Genomic DNA, 17648 nt, shown 5'->3' on the forward strand with positions numbered 1-17648 from the left:
TGACCCCCCTTTCAATCCTTATCAACTACCACCGGATTTCTCCATGACATCATTTACACTGGGGTCAGAAACATTAGGTCTGGTGATCTCCACCCTGATCTTTTTGCCTTTCCCTCTTACCAGGTGAGGACAGCCTGCCAGGGTGAGGGGAAATAACTTGTTTGAGGCCTTACTGGAGGGCTCTGTGGGTGTGTGTCCCTGGTGAGACTGCAGGTTTCAAACTGGAGTTTTTTAAATGGAGTTGCTTAGGCTCAGGCCTAAGGCCATACTCAACATGTGGATTTAACCCAGGGATGTCACTGAGCTCTACCCCCACCTTTTTTACTTTTATTTTGAAGCAGGGTCTTGCATAATTTTCAGGCTGGCCTCAAACTTGCCATCCTCCTGCTTTAGTCACTGGATTTACAGGCATGTAGTACCACACTTATATCTAGAAGACTCTTTGAGAATTACTCCTTCATTTTCCTAAAATGTTTCTCACTTTGGGCATTTTTTTCCCCCTTAAAATTCAATATTCATGAGTGATTCTATTTCAAATGTTAATTTTTTTTTTTTTTTTTTTAGGTACCAGGGGCACTACACCCCTGAGCTACATCCCCAGTCCTTTTTATTTTTTGAGACAGAGTCTCACTGTTTCTGAGGCTGGTCTTGAACTTGCAACACTCCTGCCCCAGCTTCCCAAGTCACTTGGAGTACAGGCATGCACTACTGCGCCTGGCTGTTAGGACACTTTCTTATTAAAAACTTTATTCAGATGTGACCATTAAAACAGTTTCTTCTCAGAGCTGACTCTGAGACCAGATACTGGTTGAGGAATAATTGAATGAAAATGTAAATTTGTGCCAGGTGCAGTGGCACACAACTGTAATCTCAGCCTCTTGGGAGGCAGAGCCAGGAGAATCACAAGTTCAAAGCCAGCCTCAGCAACTGTGAGGCGCCTAGCAACTCGGTGAGACCCTGTCTCTAAATAAATACAAAATAGGGCTGGGGATGTGGCTCAGTGGTCGAGTGCCCTGGAGTTCAATCGCCAGTACTAAATAAATAAATTTTTAAAAAGTAAGTTTGTATTGCTAGTGGCAATTTGAATTCTAGCAAAAAAACTTTACTTTTTATTATAAATTCACCAAACATACACAACATCCTCTTTTACATCATCTGTTACCATGTCAAACTGCATTCTGAAAATATTAAATGGAAAATATCAGAAATAATTTTCATTAAGTTTTAAATTGCAAGCAACTCTGATTAGCAATGATGAAATTTTATGCCCGAGACTGAACTCATGCTTTGTCCCGTGTATCCACAGTGTATACTTCCTATTATTCTGTAGTCATCTGTTATATCATACAACTGTCACAATGCTTATGTCCAAATAGCTCTTATTTTCTCAATGGCCCCTAAGTGCCAGAGAAAATCTCGGCAATTTTATTACAGTGTTAACTGATAAGAGGACAGGAGGTTAAGGGAATAATTCTATAAAATGGGCCCACTGTGCCGACTCCCACATGCTTTCTTTTCCAAGGAATGATTTACCTGCAGCCCTACCTGGCTTTAAGTGGTCAGGATATATCATATTCGTTAGCAAAGTTACCTGTTATCTGCAGTATATGTCATATACTGCAGAAATGCGGGCCCAAAATAATGTCCGTAAGAGTAATTCAAGCTACCCCGAAGGGGAGATTATGTGACCCTTTTCATAGGCCAGATCCTGAAACTCAGGAAGAATTCCTCTATCTGTAATGATTTATAATTAAGAATTTATATAAGTCAGTGTAGTTTCATGGCAAGGGGGCGGGGGGGGGGCTTGAAAATCTGATATCATCCTAATGCCAGTCAAAAGTGATGAGGTGGACCTGGTCAGGACTCTTATGGAAATTTCTCTGGGGTCCCCAATAAAACTGGAGTATAGGAGGGCTGGGGTTGTAGCTCAGTTGGTATAGCATCTGTCTTGCATGTGTGAGGTACTGGGCTTAATCCTCAGCACCACATAAAAACAACTTAAAACTGGAGTATAGAAGCACACTGTCCCTTTCCTCTGAAAACCCACTTTCTCCCTTGAGTGTACCCTTGCACTTTTACATGGATACACTCAAGGGAGTGTATCCCTTCTAATAAATTCTTCCTGTTACTCTGAGCAATACATCTGAAATCTGACTGTCATGAGCATCAGGGTTCTAAGGGAGTTCTTGCTGCCTCAGTTTCCTGGTAGGCCCCAACCCTGTAAACACAATCATAATTTTTATTCTTACCATTATGCCAAACTTATGAATTAAGCTTCATCCTCTATATATGAATGAAAAAAACTTTGGTTTCAGTACTATAAGAGTACCAGAGATCTTGTAAGTAACCCCAATTGATAATGGATGGCTACTGTATATGTGAATTGACCAGAAACAAAGAAGGAAATAGTACTCTGTGCATTTTCCCCTAGAACATGACTTATGTCTATAACCTGGTTGTAAAATTCAAGGCAGGATTTTTTTATAAACACAAAATTCCAATTCGTGGAACTAATTTTAAATAGAATTTCAGAAGAGGATAAACCTTAATTCACTTTCAAAGAATTTAAATTAAGAACCACATTCTAAAGCCCTAACTACATTAAACATGCAATTTTGAGTAAACACACACACACTCACACAAAAGGTTTAGGTATGATTATATAATTGTCATTTATTTCCCTACAGGTAATTTTTCTAGTTTCAGTATTTTCGCATCAAAATTAAATGGGAAAAAAAAAATCAAAAAGTTTAAAACTGGATCACTTGGCCCTTTCTCTTCTTGTCTCCTCCCAGTTCAAAATGCTTGCATCTCTTGATGGCCAGCATCCTCTTGGACCTGCAGTTTGGTTCAACGCATTCAAGTCTTAGCACAATCTTCTTCGTGGTTTTAGCCTTCTTGCGGAAAATTGGCTTTGTCTGCCCACCATAGCCACTCTGCTTCCGATCATAGCGCCTCTTTCCTTGGGCGTAAAGGGAATCCTTGCCCTTCTTATACTGGGTCACTTTGTGAGGCTGGTGCTTGCCACACTTTTTACAGAAAGTCCTTCGAGTTTTAGGTACATTGACCATCTTTACAGCAGAGGTGTCTACGCGATGAAAACTGTAATAAAGTATTTAACGTACCACACATTAAACATTTTGAAAAGTGAGACGTTTTATACAAATATTTACAGAAAAAAACAGCATTCATAAATCAGTAATGTATAAGTTTAACAAATACTCATTTTCTCCATGGATAACTGTACATACAAGTGCACACTTTTAGAATGTTTAAAATTATTGGACAAGGTTGGGAATGCAGCTTGGTGGAACAGCGCTTGCCAAACGTGCGAGCCCCTGGATTCAATGCCCAACACCTTATGCATAATTAAATTACTGGATTATTTATAGAGCTACTCACTAAACACACGAGCATCAGCACTGGGAGTAATCAGTACACACAGTTGTCTATAGAAAGTGTGCTGCCCAGAAAGAAAAATGCAGTGTTTACCCAATTTTCTTCCAAAGAGGGTAAAGACAAGAATTTCCTTACGACTCCCTCCCCCCCCCCCCCACTTCCTCCATTTTCTAGCTCCTGGGTGACTGATGCAATGCGGGATATAGTAGCTTCTGCTACGATCCGCCCTGTTCCTTCTCCAAGAATCACACCGGTCTGGTTTCACGATTTCCCTCCGAAGCACCGTCACCCGTCAGCATCAGGGCTGACGTGTCCTTAGCCAGGCGGCGTGCCTCGCGGCCCAGTAGCCGCCATGCCTACACTCCTTTCCTAACCAGAGAAACCAATTCTTAAACTCACCCAAGCCAAAGCAGCGGGTCTCGCCTTCCCTTTCTTACAAGGTCCTTCCCCGGGTTCTGAGCAATGGAGACTCGTGTTTAAACCGCTACAGTCCAGCTGCTAACTTACCCAGAGATCTCGCGGCCGCAGCCCTCGCCTCGCCACGCTCGCGCCTTACAGGAAAGGGAGGAATGGAGCGGAAGTAGGAACTGAACTTGAGCGACAGGACTGCGAGCCAATAGGCAGCTGGCTACTACGGCCAGTCGCCTCCGGACGCGTCTGGGAAGCGCCAACCAACGGCCTATGGGGAGGGCCCAAGGGGTGTGGGCCAAAGGGCCGTGGCGCTCCGCGGGCCAGTACCGGGTTGTCAGAACGATCGCCGCGGTAGTGGGGCGAGGCTACGTGGTCGCTCAGTCTTGGTCGTCCGGGACCCGAGTCAGGATGAGAGCGCAGAGGACACAGGGCCGCTGGAGGCGCAGGTAACGAAGCTGGGGTGCGGTGGGCTTGCGGCTGGGCTTCTTCCGGGACCAGTGGTGCTGAATGGAGAGGACCGAGAAGACGCGGAGCCGCGGCTCCTAGCGGCGGGGCCGCTGCAGCTGCCGGGCGAAGATGTGCGGATCCCGGGTGACTTGGGGCAGCTGAGAGCCTTCGAGCCCCAGGACCCCCGAGGCCCGAGATGAGTTAGCGGGGCAGCCGCAGGGGCCAGTTCCTACAACCACAGGCCGGGGCGATCGCCCTCCCGCCCCTTCCTTGCAGAGGCCGACAGCTCCTTTCCGCGCCCTCCCGCCTGTGCCCTCGGCTCTGGAGACCATGAGGTTCCGCATCTACAAACGGAAGGTGCTAATTCTGATGCTCGTGGTGGCAGCCTGCGGCTTCGTCCTCTGGAGCAGCAATGGGCGACAAAGGAAGAACGAAGCCCTTGCCCCGCCGTTGCTGGACGTCGAGCCCGCGCGGGGCGCGGGAGGCCGGGGTGGGGACCATCCCGCGGTGTCGGTGGGCATCCGCAGGGTTTCCAACGAGTCGGCGGCTCCACTGGTCCCCGCGGTCCCGCAGCCGGAGGCGGACAACCTTACGCTGCGATACCGGTCCCTCGTGTACCAGCTGAACTTTGATCAGACGCTGAGGAATGTAGATAAGGCTGGCACCTGGACCCCCCGGGAGCTGGTGCTGGTGGTCCAGGTGCATAACCGGCCGGAATACCTCAGACTGTTACTGGACTCACTTCGAAAAGCCCAGGGCATTGACAACGTCCTCGTCATTTTTAGCCATGACTTCTGGTCGACAGAGATCAATCATTTGATCGCTGGGGTGGATTTCTGCCCTGTTCTTCAGGTGTTCTTTCCTTTCAGCATTCAGTTGTACCCCAACGAGTTTCCAGGGAGTGATCCTAGAGATTGCCCTAGAGACCTGCAGAAGAATGCAGCTTTGAAATTGGGGTGTATTAATGCTGAGTATCCTGACTCCTTCGGCCATTACAGAGAGGCCAAATTCTCCCAAACCAAACATCATTGGTGGTGGAAGCTGCATTTCGTATGGGAAAGGGTCAAAGTTCTTCGAGATTACACTGGCCTTATACTCTTCCTAGAAGAGGACCACTACTTAGCTCCAGACTTTTACCATGTCTTCAAAAAAATGTGGAAATTGAAGGCGCAAGAGTGCCCTGAGTGTGATGTTATCTCACTGGGGACCTATACTGCCAGTCGTAATTTCCATGGCATTGCTGACAAGGTAGATGTGAAAACTTGGAAATCCACAGAGCACAATATGGGTTTAGCCTTGACCCGGGATGCATATCAGAAACTGATTGAGTGCACAGACACTTTCTGTACCTATGATGATTATAACTGGGACTGGACTCTTCAATATTTGACTGTATCTTGTCTTCCAAAATTCTGGAAAGTACTGGTTCCTCAAGCTCCTAGGATTTTTCATGCTGGAGACTGTGGAATGCATCACAAGAAAACATGTAGGCCTTCCACCCAGAGTGCCCAAATTGAGTTACTCTTAAATAATAACAAACAGTACATGTTTCCAGAAACTTTAACTATCAGTGAAAAGTTTACTGTGGTAGCTATTTCCCCACCTAGGAAAAATGGAGGGTGGGGAGATATTAGGGACCATGAACTCTGTAAAAGTTATAGAAGGCTGCAGTGAAAAAAAAAGTCAATTACAAAAGCAAAAGTGACAGTCTTCTATTTTTGATATTTGTCTCAACAGGATATACAACTGAATAAAAGATTTAGGAACTGGTTTCTGCTTTAATACAAAAAAATTTTTTTTTCTTGTAAAAGGTATCCAAATATATAATATAATAATCTTTTCCAGTTATATCTGATTAAGATGTAAAACAAGTTTTCATTTTGGGAGTTGAATTTTAAAGCTCAGTCTGTCTCTGTTAAAAGTAATGATTATTGTTAATTGATATGAGGGAAGAGGGAAAGTTTTATTTAAATTGCATCTGTTAATCTTTTTATCTGAAACTTTGTATACTTTTCCACTTTCAAAAACTTATTTTAAGTACAGCAAATTTAAAATTGATAGCAGTAAAAAAATGTTACAATGAAATCACAAGAGTATTAATGGAACAACCCAGTTTCACTCTTGACACAGTTATTAGGAAGGGATTGCTTCACTGGTTGAATAATTCAAAAGTTATATTTGCTAAACACCCTGTCAGAACAGTCATTTTCAGTATTACTGATTCCTGTATATTGTGTTAAGATTTGCCTGTGCTTTGGAACCTTCATAGAACACACTTTCTTTTGGAATGTATTTGATTGATAAGCAAGTTTAAACATTGTTTTCACCTCAGTGTAGAAATACAATGGATTTGATTTTTTTTTTTCTTTTAGTGTACCAAAATAAAATACTCATTTTTGCATAAAAAGGTTCCTAATCATTTTGCAGAACAAATTTTGTTTACTCCTTATACCAAATTTAGTAAAGATATTTTAAAAGTTTTGAACTTTTAAAAGCATTACATCTTAATATTTACTATCTATACATTGTATAATAAGTTTGAAATAAAACCCTGCTCATGACAGTGCATTCACTGTGGAAGAAACTATTTAGCTTTCAAATTAGGCAGGCATACATAATAAACAAAAAAGCTGCTGTGTAAGAGAAATACAGCCTAAATTGTTTTTTAAGGCCAGAAATGATACAAAGTTCAGTTGTGCCAAAGTGCAACACATTCTAGTGCCAGCTTTAACTCACCCGTCGCCAGTATTAGGGGTTGAACTCAGGAGTACTCTACCACTGAGTTACATACATTTCCAATCCTTTTTATTTTTGTATTTTTAGACAGGGTCTCCCTAAGTTGCCTATGCTACCCTTGTGTTTGAACTTGTGATTCTCATGTGTCAGCTTTCAGAGTAGGTGAGGTCACAGGCATGCACCACCATGCCTGGCAAGGTACTTTTAAAAAAAGATGGATACAGTAAATAATAGGTAACAGGCTTAAAATTTACTCCATATTTTGTATATGTTTCCCTTATTACTACATTCAATAAAAAAAATTACTCATCAAAAGCTATATTCTGTGTAGATAATACTATTGGTTGTTTCAACCTAAGAAAACTTTTTTTTGTTGTTGTTATCAGTACTGGGGGTTGAACCCAAGTACCTCATGTATGCTAAGCAAGTGCTCTATAACTGAGCTATATCCTCAGCCCTCAACCTAAGAAAACAGTCTCAAATTTCTATTGCATCAACTTAAGAATGTGGTTGAAAAATATATATGCTCATCTAAGGTGAGACAGTTCCTTTGTGAGCTGCCTTTTTACTACCTTCACATCCCAATCTAGTGCCAGTATTTTTCTTTTTTTGGTGGGGGGTGCATAAGGGAGGTACCAGGGATTGAACTCGGGAGCATAAACCACTAAGCCATATCCCCAGCCCTATTTTGTATTTTATTTAGAGATGGGTCTGAGCTCTTTAGTGCCTCAATTTTGCTGAGGCTGGCTTTGAACTCTCCATCCTCAGCCTCGTGAGCCTCTGGGATTACAGGTGTGCGCCACTAGTGCCAGTTTTTGTCTGGAGATTATAATTACCAGGCTTTATACCAGTTTTTGATCCCTGACCTGACATCTCCAGTTTAAATGACTAAAGAAATTAGGCCATTTCCAGAATTGAGCTAAGACCAGAGTCTGAATTAGTAGCTATGTTTAGAACAGGACACAGCAGCCAGTGGCCTTGTGTTTAGTGATTAGATCAAGTGTTTTCCTGGTATCCTAAGTTTTTTTTTTTTAATGGATACCTTTATTTATTTATCTTTATGTGTTGCTGAGGATGGAACCCAGGGCTTCATGCATGCTAGGCATTCTACCAGTGAACTACAATCCCAGCCCCACTGTCCTAAAATTTTTTGTGAGAAACACATTAGGATTTCCCCTTTGCCTCATATTTTAGTTGGGTTATTAAAAAATTGATTATAAAAGAATGGATTTTGCTTTGATGTGATAATATAAGTAAAATAATTTTTCTTTTCAAAACAAATTGTCAGCTTTTTAAAAATTAAAATTAAACTGTTCTAAATTCTCAAATGTATTCTAAAAAACCAAAAGATGTTTTAATACTTAACTTGCAAGAAATTGTTTTTAAAAATTGAATTTTGAAAATCATTAAAACTAACCTCATGTAGTTTGTGCAACATATATTAGTAAAATATAGTTTTCAAACAAAAATGCTAAAAATTCGATTTAGATATTTGTATTGTAATTATTTAGATTATCAATATGGTTAAGTTCTTTCCCCCTGCAAGCTCTTGTTTCAGCAACTACACCCTATAGTGAGACTTATAAAACAAACAGGTTTAGGATTCTACTCCCATACTTGGATTCATATTTCTAGTTCATTGCATTCTTGAGAATTACTTTGTGTGACAAACACAACTTGGTGAATATTTTGAAATTTTAAAGGGTAAGCAGAAGCAGCAAAAATCAACACAGAAGTCAATATATATGTATATTTATACACACACACACACATTGTATTAAAACTGTTTTACATCTCTACTTCAAAAAATATATCTACTAGAGGAATTCTAAAACATCTCCAAAATTAAAACTATTTAAAGGCAAACAAAAACAAAACTACAGTTTACCTATTGGAATTAAAATTCCAAATTGACTACCTTTGTTTTAATGTTTAACAGAAAGAAATTATTTTAGGTCCAAAATTTTTTTACGCAACATTTAAATTCCGAATAATATAGAATTAATCCAAATCATATAGCAAAGAATTCTGAAAAGTGAATGCACAATGAGTCACATGATCTTTAATAATCTGCACAGTACCATCTTGCATATTGGTTTCTTTTATGCTATCAAAATCAGGTATATTGTGAACTATAGTTTTGTTCAAATTGTGATGTCCATCCAATTCTTTTTCTTTGGTTATTACCGGTTCTTTTAAATTATCTTTGTCCTCATTTGAGTAAGTAGAACCTTTCTCTTTAATAAAAGTAGGTTCCATTTTTGCTTCAGGTTGCTTTGATTTTCCAGATAGCATTTGAGAAACATCAAGAGACTCTTGTTGCAATCCTGCTACTGAACCACAAGTATTTATTTCTAGTGCTTTAACTGCTATAGATGAATCAGAATCAGTTGTAGAGGTGGTAAAATGTTCTACATTTTCTTTTTCAGTTAGATGACACTCTTCATTGATTTTTTCCTTTCCTTGAAGCTGATCAAGATTACCACATTCTTGTAACTGTGTCAAGAGAAACAAAAAATTAATAATTATTTGAAATAACAGCAATTAAATTGCAGCAACCTGAAATTTGTTGTTGTTACTAAGGATTGAACCAATGTCACTTTGCCACCCTCAGCCCTTTTTATTTTGTATTTTGAGACAGAGTCTCACTAAATAGCTGAGGCTGGCCTTGAACTTGTAATCCTTTTGCTTCAGCCTCCCAAGTAGCTGAGATTACAGGTGTGTGCTACCACAATGGAGAAAATAAAACTTTTTGTGTGTAGGGGAACTGAACTCAGGGCTTCACATGTGCTAGGCAAGCACTCTACCACTGTACTACATCCCCAGCTCTGAAAATCAGATTTTTTAAAAAGTAGTGTGGCTGCCAAAGGAGAAGAAATGTCCCTGGAGAAGGGTACAAGGAGTTCCAAGAGGAAAGGGGGAACTCAACTCAGGACCAGCAGGGTTCTTGGCATACAAGGCAGCAAACAATTTTGTGACAGAAAAATAATTCAGCCCAAGCCAAAGGTACAGACAGGTTTATTTAGGAAGATAGATACACATTAAAGGGAGAATGTGGGCTATCTCAAGAGTGAGAAGACCTGTCTTGGGTTGGAGGTCCAATATTTATAGAAAAGCTATATCGGAGGCTGGACTAGAGGCCAGGGTGGAGCTGCACATTTTTGTGCCAGTTTGCCCTACGCTTGCATATTTCCCTCGTATTACAAGGACCTGGGTAAGATTTACAACTGTTTTCTCTGCATCTCAATGGCTTCTGGGTGTTTCCCTTAAGATTCAGTACTTCTCTTTATCCTAAATCCCTATCTCATTGTGATAAACCTTGCAAACCTGCACATATGCTTCCAGGCTTCTCCCTTGACATTATCCTCTAAATACTGCCAGTTTTTTTTAACTGGGTTTAACTTTCTGATTAAATCTTTTCAATCACTGTCTTCTCCTTCAGAACAAAATGATCCAAGCTTTTTTAACATTGCCTACAAAACCTTTTAACAGACATTCTTATAAGGGAATTGTTGAATTTCTTGCGTTTTCTTTAATTTCTATATTCATCAGTTACCCTTCCCCCAATTCACACATCACTCAGTGGTGTCAGTTACTTTTGCATCCTATATTAAAAGACTGGGTTCAACTGGAAAGAATGAACAAATTCTATGACATAATCTCCACAACTTGGGAGAAAAAAAGACTTGTATTCATCCCTGGGCAAACTCACACATCCTAAATATTTGATTCTAATTGGAGGATTATTTTGGGATTAAATAAAGTTTAGCACAATCACTCTGCCCAGTTATTATCTACATTTTGTTCATAGTTATGAGATTAAGGAATAATAATTTAAGTTATTAGGCTTCCACCTTTCCAGTAGTCACTTCTCTTAGAAAGCCCATTATAATCTTACCTCTGCGTGAATTTGAATCTTCTCATCAGTAACCTGAAGAACTTCAATTAATGGTGGGGACAGGGGCATTTTCTGTATGAATGCAGAGCACAGGACCTCTTCAAGAAACTCATTAACATTTTCTTCATTAATAAACAACTTTTCCTAAAGGAAAAAGGAAAAAAAATATTCCATCTTATAAGTCACAGTGGACAGTTATACTTAGGAAGACAGCTCACAAAAATTCTCACACATATCAGGGTTACACTTTTGAAAATGTTTATCTTAACATTATTTCTAAGGGCTATACTGAAAAAGAAAATTTACTACTGTACAAAACAATACAAACTATACCAAAAGTGTATGCATAATTTATTTTTTAAAAAACCTGAAAAGGGGGGAAAATAAAGCCTTGGTAGTTTTTCTAGGTTTATTAAATCTGAAGTGTATTTCTCTACTAGATAATACTACTTACACATTATGCTTTTTTCCTCCTAATATTTCTTAAGAATAACCTCACTTCTAGAGTTATAAGTGCAAACTCCACTACAAATTATAATTTAGTTTTGCAATCTGTTCATATTCATGTTAAATGTTATAGTTAAGGTGTGGGAGGAATAAACATATTAACCATACTTAAAATTACTTAACTCATAAAATCAGTTCATTGCTGCCCCAAATAAAATTAATTTTCCTGACCTTTTTTTTAATAAACAAATTTTATAATTACAAAATAAACACAGTTCATTTTAAGTTCTTTTTTTATATTACACCGTGTGTGTGTGTGTGTGTGTGTGTGTTTACTGGCAATTAAACTCAGGGGCACTTTACCACTGAGCTTCATCTCCAGCCCTTTTTGTTTTTTATTTTGAGACAGTGTCTTGCCAAGTTGCTGAGGCCTACTTCAGCCTTCAGAGTCAATGGGACAAGAGGAGTATGCCATCGTGCCAGGTTATATTAAACAATATTTAATCTGTGAACACATACTATACAAAAGTGACCCTTGGACTGGGCATAGTGGCACACATCTGTAATCCCAGCAGCGTGGGAGGCTGAGGCATAAAGATTGAAAGTTCAAAGCCATTCTCAGCAATTTAGCAAGGCCCTAAGCAATTTAACAATACCCTGTCTCTAAATAAAAAATTTAAAAGGGTTAGGGATGTAGCTCAGTGGTTAAGCACCTCTAGGTTTAATCCGTGGTACCAAAAGAAAAAAAAAGTGAACCTTGAAAACAGAAAATTTTACATTGAGTGGGTTTGGGTACATTCGCACTTACCTGTAGTCCCGGTGGCTCAGGAGGCTGAGATAGGAGGCTCAAAAAGTTCAAAGCCAGCCTCAGCAAAAGGGAGGCACTAAGCAACTCAGTAAGTCCCTGTCTCTAAATAAAATACAAAACAGGTCTGGGGATGTGGCTCAGTGGTCAAGTGCCCCTGAGTTCAATCCCCAGTACCAAAAAAAAAGAAAGAAAATTTTACAGTGAGAGTAATTTGCCTTGCTATAATTTGAAGATCCAGAATAATACTGATTACAGAAGGTTCATTCTTTTTTTTTTTTTTACTTTGTTTTTTATGGTATTAAGGATCCAAACCAGGACCTTCTACATGGTCGGCGAGTACTCTACCAATGACCTATATCTCCAGCACCTTCTAGGGTTCATGCTTCTGAAAAGGGGATTCGTCTTTGCTTCACTGCAAAAAACGCACCAAATATTTTTAGATAACCCAAGGAAGATATTTATAATAGAACTGGTTATGATTAAAATGCAGAATACCTACACAAGCTTGACTTCTAATGATTGACTTTATTAAAAAGATAATTATTTCACTGGCCCTGAAGTTCTAGGAAAATTCTCAGTGAATATTTAAGATTTAAAGAAACATATTTAGTTATTTGTATATGTGTAAAATAACAATACTGGTCTTGAAGCACAAAAGTTTCTAAATTATGGTTATTATACATAATATCCTTATATATGGCTCACTACTCATAATTTTTAAAATTAATGTACTTTAACACTTAAAGCCTGGTCCTGTAAGCAAGCAAAGCAAAAGAACTGGACATCATGGTCCCATCAGCATCATAACAAATATGATGACTAATGGAAGTAATTATAATAAATCTATTTCAAGCTTCAAAGAAATAATTCCATTTTGATTTAGTTTCCTTGCTAAAATGTTAGCATGCTAGAAAATCAGATTAAAACATATTCTTGAATATTCTCTTAACTGCTTGTCCATAAATTTCTTCCCACATCGAGTTATTTTTATTTGCTAAAACAATTACAGGAAAACTACTGCCCTTTCCTAAATTTCCCCCTTCTGCTGACATAAACAGATACTGAATTTCATATTTTATATTCTTACAAAATATCTTCCCCAACTATTTATTTTACCATTTTTGGAGGGCTTCAAGTTAACCACTTCTCAGATATCCAACTCATAAAATACAGAGCTAACTTATTAGCAGATTTATAGAAAAACAGCAGGAAGAAGTGAAAATTTCTGACAGGTTAAAGGCCAAGGTCAAAAGCTTAATATTTAATATACAAGCTGTGCAATTAGTGTTTCTGAAAACTTGACTCTTGGTACAAACCTTAATCAAAATCACCAATTGCTCATTTGAGTTTAAAGAATCTTTAGAATTTTAAGTATTCTTTTTAATATTTTTCGTAACAGTGGAGTATTAAATGTGAAATTCAAGAATTTAATAACCTAAAAAGCATAGCAGAACTACAACAGGACATAGTTACTCATCAAAATTTATCCTCAATAAACTAGATAATGCTCAGTCCAGTTCTAGTGTTCTGTGCTATTCAGCTCAACAAATACTATTTACACTTCATTAAATGCCAGCCATTGTGCCAAATACTAATAGGGTCCTAAAGATGATTAAAAGAAACGCAAAGAGAAACTCTGAACACAATATAGCACCCACCAGAGAGGTCTACCTCACCAAAATCTGTGACTAAAATTACTAAGAGCACCCTATAGAGAAAATTGTCTGGGATTTAGATTAATCCAACATCTGAGTTTGCTTTCTCACCTAAGAACTATGTGGCACTTGCCGAGTTACTTTTCTTCTCAGAAACAAATTTATTATTACTCACTTTCTAAGCTTGGAAAAAGTGATTTTCCTACTTGCCACTTTGGAGTGCTTCTTAAACTTATTTGGGTCACAAACATTTGAGACTAAAGTTAGTCCTTTTCTCCAAGAGACATTACTCTCAACTTTTTGTATTTAATTTTAGAGGTCCAGGAATCACTGAAAATCTGTTCGGTCTCTTTCGGAGTCAATGGAGCCCAAGAAAACAACTTTATTACCAACAACTTTGAGGATTTGAAACCCATCCATCAGGGAGGATACGTGTAAACCTTCCTGAAAATACGTTTAACAAGTACCAGCATAACGTGAAAAGTTATAGAAAATGCTTTGTTTAGGATAAATTGAGAGGGAGCCTGTAACAGTAAATTTTAGAAGAGAGATGGAATATTTCAAACATTAAGACTCTAGAAAGAACTGTTACCTCCAAAGAATCTTTGTTCAAACCATAGTACCACTCTCGCCAACGTCCATGGCTCTCTGGAGATTTGGCCAGTACTATCACTGCATTGTTTGAAGAAACGCTAATCTCGGGTTCTTTGGTACTTAATTTATTTTCTGGAGCAAACTGCAAGAAGAAGGAATAAACCGAGTTTTGTGTGGAGAAGCACAGTTTGTACCAAAGGGGGTTCAGATTCCACTGAAGACTTCGAGGCTGAATCCGAGGCACTTGAATTAGCAGAGTCAAGGATTCTTCATCCTGATTACACTGCATAGGAGGACACAAAGGTTCCCTGCTCTCGGTGCCGGGGCCACCCATTGCTGGGTCAGAAGGCTCGCCACCCGGGCCCTCCAGGTCCTCGTGTGTCTCTACACTGATATCTCCGCACGCACTCCCTCTTCCTACAGGAGACTCCTGGTCAAGGGCCAGGGATGAAATACTAGGGGAGCATGCGCCACCATCCCCAGGTGAGCTCCCAGCTCCTGGGGACGACTTCTCCTCTAGGCCTGGCGGCGACACCGAGTGCCTACCCAAACCTCGCTCTTCCGGCTGGAGTTCTCTCTCCTCCCCAGCGCGCGCTGACAGAGACGCCACCTCATAGGCACCCGGGGTGGCGATCCCAGCGTCTACCACCTGGATCCCGTTGGTATCCGGGCTGGGGTCCCCCATGGGGCCCGCTTTCCCCACACTAGCGGAAGCGCAGGCCACGCCATCAGTTCCGGACTGGCCCACCGACTCTTCCGGCGCCGCAGGGGGCCCGCGGCGCGCGACTGGCGCCACTGGTAGCGTGACCACCAGCTGCCGCCGGGCCTTGTTGAACTGCGCCTTGCCACGGCTGTCGTCCACCGGGTAGGGGAGCGAGAACCGCAGCCGGTAGTCGGGGTTCCTCGAGTCAAGACACAACAGCTTTCCCGTCACTTCCAGCGCCGCCTGTTCAGCCGAGCGCAGCAGCGGCAGCTCGATGGTGACCACCAGCTCGTGCGGCACCGAGCTCGGGGCCGAGTCCCGGGAGCACCGGTAATCCTGAAGGTCCACGTGGTGGCGCTGCACCACGCTGCAGCGGGGCTCTGTGGGGGCGGGCTGCTGAGTCTCCAGCGCAGGTTTGGGAACCTGGGGCCCCGGGCCGACGGAGTTCTGGGCTGTCGCTGGGTACCGGTAGGGATAGGGAAAATCTGAGAGAGGATCCTCCTTCCTGTTGGGTGGGGCCCGGGCGCTCCCCGGAAGGGGCGTGCGCAGCACGGCAGCCTCTGGGGTCCCCTTATATTTAGTCTTCAGGGTCTTGGCGTTCCGGCGGTCCAGCTTGACGCCGAACTGCTTCTCGACTGCCTCCAGGGCCGTGGCGTCCAGCATCTGACAGAAGCGCTTGTTGCGCCGGGCCAGCGCCAGCGTTTCTGGGTGGAACACCACATCGTAAACCTTGTAGCGGGTGCCGCTGCGCCCCGCGTACTCTCGGCCAGGCGCCAAGCTGTACGGCAGGGACCAGTGGCTACCCATCGCCGCGCCACCGCCGTCCTCCGGGCCTGGCCGGCTGCTGGGCGCGCCCACCAGCTCGTTGCTGCATACATTCACGAAGCAGCGCAGAGCCCCGTCCAGGCTGGTACGCAGCACGTGGCCTGGCTCCGGGTGCACGAACCGCACCTCCACTCCGCGCTCACGCTCCAGTGCGGTGATCTCTTCCTCGTAGCGCCTCCGGTTCTCTGGGTCATTGAGCTCCTCGGCGTACGCGGAGAACATTCGCCGGAACTCCGGATCCTGGAAGGCGGAGGTGAGCCGCTGGACCTCCTCTCCGCTCAGGTCCAAATCCTCCAGCGCCGAGGAGGCTGCCGCTTTCGCCATGCTGCCCCGCAGCTCCTCGCCCTCACCCCAGGGGTGATCAGTCCAAGACTGGTTGGGCAGGGTGCCCCGCAGAGTTTCTAGTACGCGGAGAGCAAAAGGGCTGAGGTCGGTAACGGCCGCAGGATTGAGCCTTGAGCAGCGCGTGCTGGTTGCCACAGTAATCCCCACTGACACCCGGAAGGAGCAGCAGCAATCAGCTGGAGGTGCCAGAAACGGCCTCATTATTTCTTCAAACCAAGAAATTACTTGCCGTTTTTTAGATGCTTGTGCCATGATGCATTTACTTCTGCTGTCTATCGTAAAATTGTCATAATTGCCAGTATTGTGTACAAGATCCCATTCATTGTTGACTTTTAAGTTAAAATTTTCACAAACGAGAGACCTGAGAAGTTACCTGATCAAGGTTGCTCAGCCAGTGTGTTCACAAGCTGTGATTTTTAACCTGACTTACATGTGTTTTTTCACTTTACTAAAACATTTCAATCTTAATTTTCCTCCTTTTTATCTTCTGGATAATCTGCCATACAGTTTACCCAGTAAAAGCTCATTTGGAGCAAAAGATAAGGGCAGAGTATTCATAAACAAATATGCCAATGAATGTAAAATGTAAAGCTGTAGCTCAGTGGTAGAGCACTTGCCTAGTATGTGTGAGACACTAGGTTCTCATCCACTTTTATTTAAAAGTAAATAAAATAAAGATATTATGCCCATCTACAACTAAAAATTTTTTTTTTTTTGGTAACAGGAACTGAACTCAAGGGCACTTGATCACTGAGTCACATCCCCAGCCCTAGCCCTTTGTTATTTGTTCTTTGAGACAGGGTCATGCTGAATTGCTAGGGCTGGCTTGAACTCTTGATCCTCCTGCCTCAGCCTTCCAAGCCGCTTGGATTACAGGCGTGAGTGTCATCGCGACCCGTTACAACTAAAAAAAATTTTTAAAATAACGCAAAATGTAAGATGCCACGTGTCACCTATCAAAATGGCAAAGCTTTCATGATTATTGTTCTTCTCAGGGTGGGAGTAGAATTTTAAGTGTGCATTTTTTTTTTTTTTAGCCCATATACCCATGGAATAATTGACCCAATACTTATTAAAATAGTATGATTCTAAAAGTTTGGGAAGAATCTAATAGTTCAACAAAGAACTGATGAAACAGATTTTGGCAGAGACATACAAGGGAAGTTTATGTGGCCATTGTAAAGTATCTTGTAGAAATCCCTCCTCCCCCCTAGGTGCTGGAGATTGAACCAAGGGTCTCATCCCTATAGCATAAGATTTACCACTGAACTACACTTCCAGCCTCAAAGTATATTTATTGACGGGTGGTTATTTATTCATTGGTAGCTGGCCTATCATTTTTCTATTCTCAGCAACATTTAACACAACAGATGTTGGCAT

General features: G+C 41.6%; 3 protein-coding genes across 6 annotated transcripts; 1 reads left to right on the plus strand and 2 right to left on the minus strand.

Moving 5' to 3' along the window:
- Positions 1-2647: 2647 nt before the first annotated feature.
- On the minus strand, positions 2648-4050 carry Rpl36al (ribosomal protein L36a like). 2 transcript variants are annotated; one of them, XM_046461348.2, is made up of 2 exons: positions 3907-4050; positions 2648-3102 (listed from the first exon to the last, which is right to left on the minus strand). In XM_046461348.2, exon 2 carries the CDS (start codon positions 3069-3071, stop codon positions 2751-2753), a length of 321 nt encoding a protein of 106 aa, XP_046317304.1. In that variant the 5' UTR covers positions 3072-3102; positions 3907-4050; the 3' UTR covers positions 2648-2750. The 2 variants fall into 2 exon arrangements, with proteins under 2 accessions (XP_046317304.1, XP_046317305.1); XM_046461349.2 differs by having other exon boundaries at positions 3799-3956.
- Positions 4051-4110: 60 nt separating this feature from the next.
- On the plus strand, positions 4111-7312 carry Mgat2 (alpha-1,6-mannosyl-glycoprotein 2-beta-N-acetylglucosaminyltransferase). The gene is made up of 2 exons (XM_046461347.2): positions 4111-4256; positions 4534-7312. Exon 2 carries the CDS (start codon positions 4588-4590, stop codon positions 5929-5931), a length of 1344 nt encoding a protein of 447 aa, XP_046317303.1. The 5' UTR covers positions 4111-4256; positions 4534-4587; the 3' UTR covers positions 5932-7312.
- A 1417-nt stretch (positions 7313-8729) lies between these two features.
- Dnaaf2 (dynein axonemal assembly factor 2) lies at positions 8730-16385 on the minus strand. Of its 3 annotated transcripts, XM_058584514.1 has the most exons (5): positions 14942-15146; positions 14394-14537; positions 12147-12248; positions 10892-11035; positions 8730-9489 (listed from the first exon to the last, which is right to left on the minus strand). In XM_058584514.1, exons 1-5 carry the CDS (start codon positions 15008-15010, stop codon positions 8995-8997), a joined length of 954 nt encoding a protein of 317 aa, XP_058440497.1. In that variant the 5' UTR covers positions 15011-15146; the 3' UTR covers positions 8730-8994. The 3 variants fall into 3 exon arrangements, with proteins under 3 accessions (XP_058440497.1, XP_058440496.1, XP_046317300.1); XM_058584513.1 differs by having other exon boundaries at positions 14394-16385; XM_046461344.2 differs by lacking the exon at positions 12147-12248 and having other exon boundaries at positions 14394-16379.
- Between the last annotated feature and the right edge of the window lie 1263 nt (positions 16386-17648).

The sequence above is a fragment of the Marmota monax genome, unplaced genomic scaffold (assembly GCF_021218885.2).
Source record: "Marmota monax isolate L192 unplaced genomic scaffold, Marmota_monax_Labrador192_F-V1.1 WCK01_AAM20220418_F8-fsc00001, whole genome shotgun sequence".
In the NCBI taxonomy this organism is placed as follows: Eukaryota; Metazoa; Chordata; class Mammalia; order Rodentia; family Sciuridae; genus Marmota; species Marmota monax.